The 14,721-nt window shown below is 37.2% G+C and overlaps 1 protein-coding gene across 1 annotated transcript in view; it reads left to right on the top strand.

Annotated features, from left to right (window-relative positions):
- Positions 1 to 14,721, top strand: part of LOC129222190 (uncharacterized) — a 42,783-nt gene that overhangs the window by 9,231 nt on the left and 18,831 nt on the right. The window contains 1 exon segment of the mRNA XM_054856660.1: positions 5,441 to 5,562. Within this exon segment, the coding sequence (XP_054712635.1) occupies positions 5,442 to 5,562 (121 nt within the window). The 5' untranslated portion in view covers position 5,441.

Here is a 14,721-nt window from a genome sequence, read left to right as displayed (position 1 = left end):
GGTGCTGAAAAAGGACTTAACGTCTAACCAAGAAGAAATTAAAAACGACCTTATTTCGGTAAAGACTGTGATGGAAAATAAATTTAATGACATAGAGCATCGAGTTGATGCTATTGAAGAAAAATTTAATACCGTTGAAAGCCGATTCAATGCTGTAGAAAATAAATTTGAAGATGAAGATAGAAGATTTCATCTACTAAAAGAGGAGATCTTTAAGGACGTGGAAAGGAGATTGGCGACCGCGGAAAGCAGCTCTGTACAGTTTGGCGCTCCCACATCGGTTGCTCGACCGTCCATTAAACTTGCCACCTTTGATGGGAAAACTTCGTGGCAGGTTTACAAAACTCAGTTCATGATAGTGGCGGAAGCGAACGGATGGGACTCTGCTGCCAAGGCCTGCCATCTTGCAGCATCCCTGAGAGGTGACGCAGCGGACATTCTTCAGACCCTTCCGGACGGCCAGCGCCTGGATTTCGCCGCCCTCACATCTGCGTTGGAGCTTCGCTTCGGTGAGAAGTGCCAGAAAGATTTCAGCCGACTCCAGTTGAAGTCCCGTTTCCAGAAAACCGGGGAAACCCTGCAAGAGCTTGCGGCGGACATCGAGAGACTGTCTCATCTTGCTTTTTACGACTGCCCTGCGGATGTTCGAGACAACCTGGCACTCAACTACTACATCGACGGGGTTCGAGATCCGGAAATCCAGAAAGCTCTACGGATGGCGGATGTCAAAGACCTGAATTCTGCCGTTGTGTATGCGATGAGATACGAGGCCGCCCAAGAAGCAACCCGTGTGGATCGCCTTCGAATCCGGACTCAGGAAGCTGATGAATCTGATTCCAGGTCGTCCCACCTCGCTGAACTTGAGAGACAACTCGGTGACTTGACAAGACATTTGAGCAGCATAACAGCCCAAAAGAAACAAGAGCAGAAGTGCTGGAAATGCGGTAGTGAAGGACACCTGCGAAGGAGTTGTCCGGCTCGCCAAGCTACGCGAGGGAAGGAAATCACCACCACTAAAGCTCTGCAGATTTCCTCTTCTAGTAGTGGCAGTGATGGACTTTTCATTTACGCACATGTAAATGGGAACCCCTGCAGACTGATTGTTGACACTGGAGCCAATGTGACAATCATTAGGACAGATGTGGCTCGTGAATTTGGATTGAAACTGCTGTGGACCTCGCCACGCGTAAGTCTCCAGACTGTGACAGGTGACAAAATTGAGATTGACGGTAAAGTGGACTTGGAAATAGTGTTTGGGAATGCCACCTACCATCATACGGCATTCGTTGCTAATATCACGGACCCCTTCATTCTCGGATTGGACTTTTTGAAGAAATATGACTTCACTCTCGACTTCAAGACTAATGAGCTGCACTCGATGAGAGAAGACATAGCCGTTTTCCCCGCAGAAAGTGATGTAAAATCAGCTCATCAAATAATAGCCCGAACAGATTTATCGATTCCCTCAAGGTCAGAATCATTAATACCCGGCTCCATTGAAGAAACCAATAGTTTTCGATTTGGACTCATTGAATACCCTAACCTAAGCAATAGCCTAAAAGGAGTGCTGGTAGCATCTACGCTTGTGGACCTTTCTAAGGATGTAATTCCCGTGAGAGTCGCCAACGTGAGTGAAAGGCCAAGGAATATCCGGAAAGGTGAAGTGTTAGCAACTTGTACTCCAGTAAACTGCATCATTAGAAGAATCAATTCCCCCGAGACTGTGTCTTCTGAGTCCTTGACGTCGAAGTTAATTGGGAGTGCGCCATTATCGAAAGATCAAAGAACTGCTGCGGAACAATTGGTGGACGACTTCAAGCATCTGTTTTCATCTACATCGGAGGATGTTGGCCGTACGAATTTAACGCAGCATAGGATTTACACTGGAGAACACCTCCCTATTAAACAGCATCCAAGACGACTACCGTTCGCCAAGAAGGAAGAGGTTGAGACCCTCCTGAAAGAGATGAAGGAGAATGATGTAATCGAACCGTCATCCAGTCCTTGGGCCTCTCCCATCGTCTTGGTCCGAAAGAAAGATGGCTCCACCAGATTTTGTGTTGATTACCGACGACTGAATGAAATCACCAAGAAAGACAGTTACCCTCTTCCACGGATAGACGACACCTTGGACACTCTTTCCGGACACAAGTGGTTTTCGACCCTGGACTTGAAGAGCGGCTACTGGCAGGTTGAGATACACCCTGATGACCGAGAGAAGACAGCGTTTACAACTGGACAAGGCTTATGGCAGTTCAAAGTGATGCCCTTCGGCCTCTGCAATGCACCAGCTACGTTCGAGCGTCTTATGGAGACAGTGTTAAGAGGACTCTCTTACGAATCCTGTCTGGTCTACTTAGACGATATCATCATCGTGGGACGCAGCTTCGAAGAACATCTGGCAAATCTTAGGAAGGTGCTGCAAAAGCTTAAGGAAGCCAATCTGAAGTTAAGCCCGTCCAAATGTAATTTGTTCCGCCGGGAAGTGAACTACCTTGGTCACATCATCTCTTCTGAGGGTGTGCAAACCGATCCAGAGAAGGTATCTGCGGTCAGGAGTTGGAGTCGTCCCGAAAACATCCATCAGTTGCGAAGTTTCCTGGGGCTCTGCACGTACTACAGGAAGTTTGTGAAGGGTTTTTCCAACATTGCACGACCTTTGCATAAGCTGACGGAGAGCAAGCAAAAGTTTGAATGGTCCAAAGAATGCGAAGATGCATTTCTACGACTGAAGGAGGCTTTAACATCAACGCCTATCCTCGCCTATCCTCAGCCTGAAAAATCCTTCATCCTGGACACTGATGCGAGCAACGAGGGAATTGGAGCTGTTTTATCCCAAGAAATTGACGGAAATGAACATGTCATCGCTTACTGGAGCAAATGCTTATCAAAGTCGGAGCGAAATTACTGCGTCACCAGAAAGGAGTTACTGGCCATAGTGAAAGCTGTAGAACACTTCCATCATTACCTCTACGGCCGAAAATTTCTGCTTCGGACAGATCATGCCTCGTTAACTTGGCTTTTGAACTTCAAGAATCCAGAAGGCCAGATAGCCAGATGGATACAGCGGCTCCAGGAATATGACATGGAGATCAAGCATCGAAAAGGGTTATCTCACGGTAATGCTGACGCTTTATCAAGGAGACCCTGTCCTGAGAACTGCCACTATTGTTCCCGAATCGAGAAACAGTATGGAACGACTAGCCCTACCGCCTATCAGGTGACAGTGACTCCTGTGTTTTTATCATCAGAACCTGATCCATGGAGTGACGACCAAGTTCGAAATGATCAGCTTGAAGACCCCGACATAAAACCAATTTTGGAGTTCATGGAAAGTGACAGTCGACGCCCTAGCTGGCAGGACGTTTCCATCTTCAGTCCTGCAACAAAAAGATACTGGGCTTTATGGAACTCACTCCATTTACGGAACGGCGTGCTACACCGGAAATGGGAATCTGACGACGGCAAGACATCTAGGTGGCAGTTACTACTTCCTCGATCCAGGATTTCAGATGTTCTGAAAGAAATACATAGTAGTGCGACTGGAGGACATTTTGGTGTCTTGAAAACTCTCAATAAAGTTCGGGAGCGCTTCTTCTGGAGCAAGGCGAAGGATGACGTGGAGAAGTGGTGCCATTCTTGTGACGCCTGTGCTGCTCGTAAAGGACCGAAGAAGAGAAGCAGAGGGAAGCTACATCTGTACAACGTTGGAGCTCCTTTCGAACGAATTGGGATCGACATCCTGGGTCCTCTACCAAGAACTGCTGATGGGAACAAATACATTCTTGTTTCCATCGACTACTTCACCAAATGGCCGGAAGCATATCCCATTCCAGATCAAGAGGCTACTACCGTAGCAGAGACTCTAGTCCAACATTGGATCTCGAGATACGGAACACCTTTGCAGATTCATTCCGATCAAGGGAGGAATTTCATCTCTGCTGTGTTTAAGGGCCTATGTCAAATTTTCGGAATTGAGAAAACTAGGACAACACCACTACACCCACAATCGGACGGCATGGTGGAGAGATTTAACCGCACAATCCTAAATAATCTCTCGCTTATGGTATCCAGAAATCAACAGGATTGGGACAAGAAGCTACCTTTGTTCCTGCTGGCCTACCGCAGTGCTGTCCACGAGACTACCGGATTTGCCCCATCTCAGATGCTCTTCGGACGAGAGCTTCGGCTACCTTGTGATCTCGTCTTCGGTCGTCCTCCGGATGCGCCTTCATCGCCTGAGGAGTACATCCAGGATCTCCAGGCCCGGTTGGAAGACGTTCATAACTTCGCACGAGAGCGAATCAACATCGCGGCGGAGAAGATGAAGACCCGATACGACACAAGGTCTACTGGACATGAATTCAACGAAGGCGACAAGGTTTGGTTATGGAATCCCATCCGACGGAAAGGTCTTTCACCCAAATTGCAGTCGCATTGGGATGGACCCTACAAAGTCCTTAACCGACTAAATGACGTCGTAGTGAGGATCCAAAAATCACCTAATGCAAAACCTAGGGTTGTACATTATGATCGGTTAGCCCCATACTATGGCCATAGTTCATGAGTATTACGTAAACAACCATGGTTGATAACATAAAAGTTGTAGATAATTTTTGATTTTAATGTTTAGTAATATTTCTTGTTATTATTGTGTTTTCTGTATCTGCTAGTTATAATTTAATGTGTGTAATTGTGAACTTGTGATAGAAGTTTGGCACCCTTTCTGGGGATTGTACTGCCCGGGACGTGCAGTCCTTAGGAAGGGGGCAATGTTACAAATTCTGTAAATAGTAATTATTGTAGGAACGTAACCTGTAAATAGTTTCCCGTAATGAATATACAACCCCTTTTTCATATGGCTAAAATATACGACCCCTATTTTATTTTTCTTTTCATTGATAACGGTCTACGCATTTCGGGAAGCCGAAGGAAACGTGTAGAATGTTGTGGAAAATTCTTTTCGGTGTATTTAAGCCGTTAGCGATGGATAAACAGTTAGTTTCGATTGAGGATTTCGAACTGAGCGAGAGCATTTTGCTCTGTTTATAGCGAGGCATTTCGCTGTGTTGTTTTCGTATTTGGAAGTAAATACGTGTGTAAACGTTGAGTTTACGGTGTTGTGTGATAATTGCTTAATTGCTGATGAATAACTTAGCAGTTGTTGAAGATCTTTCCTGTACATAGTGTAAATAAATTTCCTGTGTTTTTATCAAGAACTGTGTCTTCATTTCAAGAAAGTGGAAGTCGCACCGAATCCGTTACAATATATATATATATATATATATATAATCGCTATTTTTTCTTATATAGTCACCCTTCGGCCGCGCCGGCTACCGCTAATTTTTCCTTTTATTTGTGCTGCCGTTGCCGCCAAAGTTACTTAGAAAAGAATCATCAAATGTTTATTTTGCAAACATTATTTTTTCTTGTGCTTTAGGATGGACGTAGAAAGAAAAACAAAGAAGAGTGAGGCATTTAAAAATGAAAATACGACCTCATTTTGGATTATTGACAGACAAATGCTACCATTCAAGATTCATTACATATTGTTCTTTGGTGGTAAGTATGCATTGTTTTAGGGTCATTCTTCAAAAAGTGTAACTTTTCTGTCACACGCTTTTTGCAGTAAAAACTTTAAGGAACAATTCATTTAACAATGCTTTTCGATTTCTTTAAAAAATATATTAATTTAAACCTGCCAACATTTTTTTAATAATAATTTTTATATTAGTATATTTTTGGTTCACAACATGTGAATTCTCACCTCCGTGGCATGTCACACAAATTGTGTGAATGTTTATGTTTCTTAATAACTTGTTTAATTAAAAGTATATACTTATTTATTTTTCCTTTCACAAGTGACTCAAATACTAATTGTTTAAGTATATTTAATTTTTTAATTTTGTGTTTTAGTTCGTTTTAGTCGGATAAGGACCCATGTCACACAGTAAATTCTCACCTCCGTTACCTAACACAAAATGCCACTCCTCATTAACACATGGCAGTAATGACATCAAATTTTATTTACCATGATACAAGGCTTTACGGCTGAAAATATACCCTTGTTTATTTTCAGCTGTAAAGAAGTTGTAAGTTAGGTATTGTTTTAAAAATTAAGTGTGGCTATTGTGACTTCTCACATCCGTGAAATTGAATTTCAGGGATGCAAATTAATGCAAAAAAAAAGTGAACATCTTTTTATATGTTTAACATGTGCAGATTTTAGCAACAAAGAAAAAAAATATTTCCCTGAAAAATGTATCCATTGTGTCTATATTAACGGCGAACTCCTCACCTCCATGATAGACCTTTTCAATATCCTTATTTCTGGGTGAAAATAAATGATATACATCAATCTTAGGCATTCTACCAAAATTATAAATTGCCAGGATATTCTCAAATTTACTAATTACTATTTTTATCACACATTTGAACTATAAGGATAACTACTAATTAAGCCGTACTTTAATTAAGAGCTTAATTTTGGATTTCCACTAATCATTAAAATAGCTCATTGTTTGCACAATCAACAAAATTACTAATTTGATATTAAATTGGTCTCAATTTTTAAACACTAAGAGTTTTTTTCTTTTTTTTTATTTATGTGAACAAGACATTTTTTTATTTTATTTTTTATTTATGAGTAAAAAATTGGCACTTAGCTGGGCCATTGTTTATGGTTACTTCTAGTAGGTAACACTTTCATGCAAGAATATTAAAAAAAAGAAAACAAAAGGCTTCGAAATTGAAAAATATTTGCGTTCAAAAAATACATTTTCTGGAAAATGACCCTAAAGCGTATATTTACGTTCAAAAGTAGTTTTCTGCTTATACGTGAAAGAAGTGTTATTTATAGTTCACAGAAAATTCAGGGGAAAATATTTAGAACCCATTTCCTCAAAGCTCCAATATTTTGGTGAACTAACAACTATGCATTCCAATAGCTCTACTTGAGGACCAGTTCTAAATTCATTCTAACTGTCTGAAACACTAATTTAACTATACGTGAAATTAGTCTTTAAAACTAAACCTACTCAGTTACGTTAGGTAATAGTTTATAGGAGGCCCCGACTTCAAAAGGCTATTAAAAATCAAGAGATCGTATATAATTAGTTAGGTATTTAGAATAATTCATCGTATAGGGTCATTCCATAGTGACTAACGTAACATTCGCAGCTGATTTTCAAACTCTTTTTATTTACACCGGGAGTAAAAATACATGTGTTTTGGTTTAATATGCAGATCTAAAATTTACAAGGTGACTATTTTTTATTTCTACCAAGAATTTGAAGCAAAATAAACGCTAGCAGGTGTTTTTTCACCAAAAAAGGCATCGTGACTAACGTAACATTTTTGCAACCCTGAGAAACAATGCTTATATTACGAGCTAATTTTTTTCTGAAACTTACGCAGACATTTAAAGTTGGCCGATATATTTGAAAGAAGTAAACAATCTATTTTTAAAATCGTACTACAGATTTGTCACAGACGAATCTTTTTTGGCAATAAATGGTACTTTTCCGAAAAACTGTGTGTGACTAACGTAACGTGACTAGCGTAACCATCGAATAACAAGCAATGAATGCATGTAAAAAACTTTTTATAATTAATTTCTTGCTCATATTACTTTTACACTTTTTAGGAACCTTCTTTGTGTTGTATTATGGTTTTTTCTTTACTTTTTTTCTATATTAGTGTAAGAAATTGAATGGAAGGATTCAGTTCAATTAACTCAATTTGAATGTGCGAAAAAAAAATTAAAAAAACTGCTTTTACAAATTGAATAACATCATTCTTGGTCTAATTAAATCCTAAATATCTCTCTTTTAAAAAATTAACTTTTTGCAAGTTGGTAGTTTCACTGAATTCTAGTATTCTGCTGATATACTAGTTATCGTTATAAGAAACTCCGTAGTACTTTTCAATGGCATATTATTTTTTAAGGTTTACTGATTCATCGAACGAATAGTGTTGTGCATCCTTTTGAATTAAAATGTTATATTGAAAAAAAATATTCGAACGTTTTATCAGAATGCATTTCCAGATATCACCGCAAGTGTTTGAATTTCTAAATGATCATTCTTGCATTTTCTGAAATATATGACAGCAGCGCTTATTGTCACTGTATCATGTAACATCTTCAAATGTTTTCCAACGAGCAGCCGTTACTTCATTTTAATAATAGGTGGAGATGTATTTTCTAAAAAATAGAGACGTTCTTCTTTGTTAAGACTGTATTTCTATTATCTTAATTCTTAAGCTTTTATTCTTGTGTTGAATGCACATTCAGCAGAGTACTCATTTTGCTTTACTCACTTTTTTCATTTTTAATAATTCTTTAAATTGGAAGTAACTTCATAAAGACCCTTAAAAAAGTATTTTACAAAGTAAACAGAAGGTGTACAATGTAATATTACTGGTATTTTTCACCCTTTATTTTTTAATCCATATAGAATGCCTACATATTCAAAATTGTTCGTGAAAATTTACATTAAATTAAATAAATTTTAAATATTAGCAGTCATTTTTAAAATGTAACGTTAGTCACATGCAAACCGTTACGTTAGTCACAGCTCAAATGTTACGTTAGTCACACTAGATATTTTACATCTACTGATACTAAAATGAATATTTTGCACTTTTTAAGTAGATATGACACACATGTAAGAAAATAAAAAGTGCTGTTTGGTTCAATCATCTAGTTTAGTTTTTAAGCAGAAAATAGTACATTTTCGTGATTAACGTAACGTAAATATTTTCAGTGAAATAACCAAACTTATTAAAAGACTTATCTTATAATGCATGCAAAAAGAACAGTCAATTTTATTGGGTCAACATCTATTCATTTAGAATAAACATAGTTCTTTTAAAAAATTTGCAAAAATTTTTACATTACACAAGAAAACGTAGACGCATGTTTTTTGCACATGCTAAGCCTTTTCTACAACCTCGCACGTTTTGAACCAGAAGAAAAACACCGAATGAAATTTTTGCAAACTGTTATTGGATTTATGTACTAGAAAGTATGCTGAATGAAATGATAGGTCACAATCAAGGCTTTGTGGAAAAAAAATTCTGAGGTTGAGGTTGACATTTCTATGGAATGACCCTATAGTAATTTAAATCAGTGTTTATTTTATAATTCGGTGTTTAGTTTTAGTTGATTTTTGTACTGGAATTGTAAAATAAATTTCATTTCTATGTTTGGGTAGGAAATAGAATGTAAGTGTAATCAGTTACTTTTTGCTTTTTAGTTCCTGGGTATTGTTTGAAGGCGTTTTTTTTATTTATTTAAAAGTAATATATCCAAGAATAATAAGCACAAAGTCACTGTTTTTCAAATTCTTGATTTTACATCTATCCATTGGAGGTAAAAGAAATTAACTGGTCGTGCATAATTTTTAGCCTTTTTTTAGTGGTAAGGATGCACAACTTTTTCGCATCCGGCTGTTCCTATCGTTCTGGATGATAGACATACCGATCACCACATCTTCCCGTCTGAAAAAGCTACTTATGTAGAACATTAGTCTAAAAAGAAACATTTCCAGATGTTGTGATGAGTTTTTTTTGACTTGATTTTTTTTACGGAAACGTTATGTGTAGTAAATGTGAAAGGTCATACAGTTGAGAAGTTTTTTGCTTTTTAGTGGTGTAAATAACACGGCGAGCATCTCGGAGACTTCCGACGATTGTGAAGAAAGTCTTTTTCAAATTCGTAATTATGTGCCAAAAAAATTATCTTCATCATTAGTTCAACTTTATCAAAGTTTGCTTTTCGAAAGCAAATGCACGAGTCACTAAAAAAAATCCAAAATCGATTTAAGTTTAAATTTTTTAAATTGTAAATTTTAGAATTATAAATTTTAATTTATGATTCGCAATACGTGTCATGTAACTCGTGATAAAAGTCGCATTTTCTTCACATGGTCCCACTATAGATGAAGATTAAAAATTCCACTAGAATGAATTTTATGTTTGCTTCAGAGAATCCTTAATTCAAAATTTTAATTATCATTACTCTTAATAATATATTTTTTAAGTACTTTCTTTAACTATAGGTAAAGAAAGTATATATGAGGCGTGTTTTTAAAGTAAGTTCCGTTTTTATATAAAAAAGGAACGAGTACAGATAGAGCTAAGTAATTTAGTGCACAAAAATCTACCACCCTTACGCTATTTTTCGACATTGTTCCCGTGATTTTCCAAGCATTTGTCATAGCGTGGTACAGGTTTTTGTATACCTATTCGTACAAAGTTACCGCCCGTTTAGTCAACCATGAGGATTCTTACAGGGCTTTGGCTGGGGCGTTTTTGAACATCCTCTGGTCTGCCCTCACCTCGCTCGCAGCATCTTTCATTTGTTTCGGCATCTAAAGTCTTTCCAAGGTGGTCTGTGGCACAACAGCAATAATGAGCTCAGAGAACATGTTATCCCTCGGCTGACTACACAGGCGGCAATTTTCCATGAATAGGTATACAAAAACCTGTACCACGCTATGACAAATGTTTGGAAAATCACGGGAGCAATGTCAAAAAATCGCGTAAGGATGGTAGATTTTTGTGCAATAAATTTCTTTGCTCTATCTGTACTCGTTCTTTTTTTATATCAAAATGGAACTTACTTTAAAAATACGCCTCGTACCTTTGTTTTATGGCCTTTGTTTATCAATGCGTTTTATATTTAATCGTTTGTGAGGGAAATTGCATGAAATTTATTGTTTTACCCTTAAATTTTCCCTAAAGAACAAATAGGGTAAATCAAAGATTTGGAACCTAAGTTAGACCACCCCAAAACAACCACTAAACAAAAAAAGCATAAAAACCGTATTACTAAGTGAGACGATATACAAACTTAATAAAGTACAAATCGATTTAAATGTGAGTATGATATTTGAAGGGTTCCCTCAATTTCATCAAACCTGAACTTGATTACCATTAGACCGCGAAGGAAGTATAGCGTTTCAAACAAAAAAAGAATTTTCCTTATCGGTACAGGCAGGGGCGAGCACAGAAATTTTGGAGCCCATCACAGGTGACTTTTCTGGGTCCCTCTCCATATTGTTTACCCCCATATTTCACCCTTAGCTATAAAAATATTGGGTCCCCTTCAGGCTTGGGCCCGGGCCAACAGGTGTCTCTCCCCCTCCCTGTGCACGCCCCTGGTTACAGGTGTCTTCGAGTAATAATGGAACATTGTACAAAGGAAAAACAAATACGACGAATTCAGAACCTCCTCCTTTTTTTGAAGTCTGCTAATTAATATTACACTAATTTCAAATTTAACTGGCGGCATCGTGAAATAGTAAATCTAGAATATTGGTCAAATTTCAGAAATCACTCACAGTTATAATGAATATTATAAAAGAATATAAATTAAAACGTGGGGGAGGGGTGTTCTGTATTCAATTCCTCCTCAAATTAACACTAAATATATTTTTTAACTGGAATATTGAATAGGGTCTGGTGGGGTAAAGTGGTCATAAAATCGAAGGTTTTCAACTTAGGTGAATAATAAATACAATAAATTCTTTAAACACTTAAACTTTTTTTGTTTTTATTTTACATTGCATTATTAAAGAACACAGTACATTGAGTTTTAGGAAAATAAATATTGATTTAAGTAGTGTTATAACACTTTCTTTTCCCTTTGTATTTATGACCACTTTACCCCATGGGGTGGGGGAAAGTGGTCATAGCATGGGGTAAAGTGGTCATAGTTAAAATTGATGCAAAACCATTATAAACAACCCTAATATTTGTATATTTCGTTTATTTTTATAGTTAGAAGTATATGCACAAGCATATATGTGTGTATACACGAGTATATACGTATCGTGTAAACATTACTAAACACGTTCATATAAGAGTAGATACATGTATGCATCAGATACATGCATGCACGTGCCTATTCGTATATACGTGTAATACCCTTAGTATATACGTGTATACACGAGTATAAAAGCATGTATACGTGATTACCTACAGGAGTGTATACGTGTCTACACGAGTATATACGTGTCACGTGTATGTACGGGTATATACGCGTGTAAACGAACATCATATGAGTGTATGCACTTGTATCACGAGTACATACGTGCATACATGAGTATATACTTGTACATTAGACGTATTCACGCATATATATGTGTACTTACATACACACATATACGGGTATACACGAGTTAACTCGTGGATACATCCAGTGCGTGTTTGTACGTGTCTACTAACATTGTGAAGCACGAGTATACGCATGCATACGTGCACACTCGATTATATACCTGTGTAGACGTATATACGTACATTTACGTGTATACACCAGTTCATGTATGGATAGACAAGTATATGAGCTTATATACATGTGTGCCTACAGGGTGAATCCAAGCACTTGGGAAAAAATCTAAAGGGTGTGAGAGGGGAGGATAAGAAGCAAAGAATTATAAGGAACTTACGTTCGCTGACGCTCTACATGAACACAAAGCCAAAAACTGATGGATGCAAAGCAAATCACAAACTTGTTACACAAAGATGATTTTACCCAATATTTTAGTTTTTAAGAAGTATTTAGAGCAGTTGTTAAAAGTTACCGCCTGTAGTAGCTCAATACACGCATTGCAACAAAGGCGCAGTGCCTGATGAAAGTTTTGTAAAAGTCTTGTTATTGCAACAGAGAGTGATTTGTGATTGCAACGCGTGTGTTACAGCTGCAGGCCGCAAATTTCATCAATCGCTTTAAAATTTTCTTGAGACCTAAAATGTTGTGTACAATTGTTTTTGTATAATAAATTTGTGACCTGTTTTGCATCCATCAGTTTCTGGCTTTGCGTGCATGTAGCGCATCAGTATTGTATTTGTGACCATATGTCCCTTATGATTCTTACTTCTTATCCTTCCCTCTAACACCTTTCAATAATTTACCCAAAAGTTTAAACTCACCCTGTATAATTGCATACCATATGCTTGTATGTAAGTGTCTACTCGAGTACGTACGCGTATATACGTGTCTACCTGAGTATATAGGTGTTTATATATACATACGAGCATAAGCAAGTATATACGTGTATAGTCGAATGTATATCTGTATAGATTAAAAATACTTGCAGGTACCCATATACGTATTTATTGGTGCATTTATGTGAATATGTCTATATACGTGCCTACACGAGTATGTGCGTATGCATACGCACATACTCGTATATTTAACCCCATTTACTGTAAAAACAACATATATTAAGTGAAATCAATATTTAATTTATATCTGCCTTATACTTAACGATTGAGTGACATTTGAAGAACAATTCTTGTTAAGCCTAATACTATGACCACTTTACCCCATCTTACTTAAATTGTTCTAAAAAACTATCTAAAAAAGATTCAGCTAACTGCTAATGAGTAAGAGTTCTTGAGACATGTAGGAAGCTTCCTATGCAGTCAATTTGTTCATAATTCTAACAAACAAAATGTCCCAAGGAAGTTAAAAGAGGTGTTTAGATTTAAAAACATTTCATATTCACACAAAATATTTTTTTTTTACCAAACAAAATTTTGCCAGTTGTAAAATTTTGAACTCAAAATGGTGTTTCTAACTGCCCTACTCTATAATAAAAATTTCACATTCATTCGAACATTTATTTCCAAGCTATAGCCATTTATTTGTCGAATGACCACTTTACCCCATTGACCACTTTCCCCCACCAGACCCTAAAGAATTTATATTTTAGCACTAGAAAGACGGAGGGGCCTGTGTGGCCCCTCGCATAGTTTGTTGTTTAATAACTCGGATAATGTCTAACGGAACGTAATGTAACTTCCTGACTTTTCATTATATGACACTATTTGAATGCTTGTTTTATCATTTTATCATACGCCTCATAGTACTGTAAATATTGATCCTTATACCTAGAAAGACGGGAGGGGCCACAGTGGCCCCTAAGCTTTTTTACAATTAAAAAAATTTTTTTCCTTTCTTCTAATTGTTCTAGCATAAAAAAAGACCATTCTCTCTAGTTTAACCTGTAACTTCCACTTTATACATCCAGTTGGATATCCAAATGCTATAAACAGTACTGATTGCTTACCAGCCTAATGGTAGCCATTGTTCTTGAAAAGAAAAACTGATCCAACCTTTTAGCCAGTATCGAGAGCAACACTACAAATAATTGCATACTAAGTTTTTATTTAGTCATGAAAGAAGGTGTATTGGGCATGTGGACACACTCAGGAAGAATTTTTAAAATAATTCACCCCAAAAATGGGTAGGGGCCACACTGGCCCCTTCAGTCTTTCTAGGTATACAGAAAATGGCAGTCGTTCAAATGTTAGAGCCTAAATAAAGTTATTTTTTAGTAAATAAAATATTAAGGTAATTCGTTCAACTATTAAAGTTGCAAAATATATTTAATTTATTGCTTTGCTACGCAGTAATAAATACATTAGTAACACCAAAAATATTAACAGGCGGCGCAGCGTTGCGAAAATTAAACCATCCATTTGCTGCGAGAATTAAATATCGTTCAAGAGAAAGCCAAAACCTTAGGTGTAAAAATACACCGATCACAGCAAAACCACGTGACCGTGACGTATGAAATTTAAAGTTTCTTGGATTTCTCCGGGACCCCTTATCAGATCCAGATCAAATTACAATGGGACCATCTAAGAAGTAGACCCTTCCAAACAAAAAAAAAAAATCAAATCGGTCCAGTAGTGCTGGAATAATTCGAA

The sequence above is a fragment of the Uloborus diversus genome, chromosome 1, assembly GCF_026930045.1.
Source record: "Uloborus diversus isolate 005 chromosome 1, Udiv.v.3.1, whole genome shotgun sequence".
In the NCBI taxonomy this organism is placed as follows: domain Eukaryota; kingdom Metazoa; phylum Arthropoda; class Arachnida; order Araneae; family Uloboridae; genus Uloborus; species Uloborus diversus.
The sequence above is the reverse complement of the archived record's forward strand: the minus strand, read 5'-3'. Positions and strand labels throughout refer to the sequence as shown.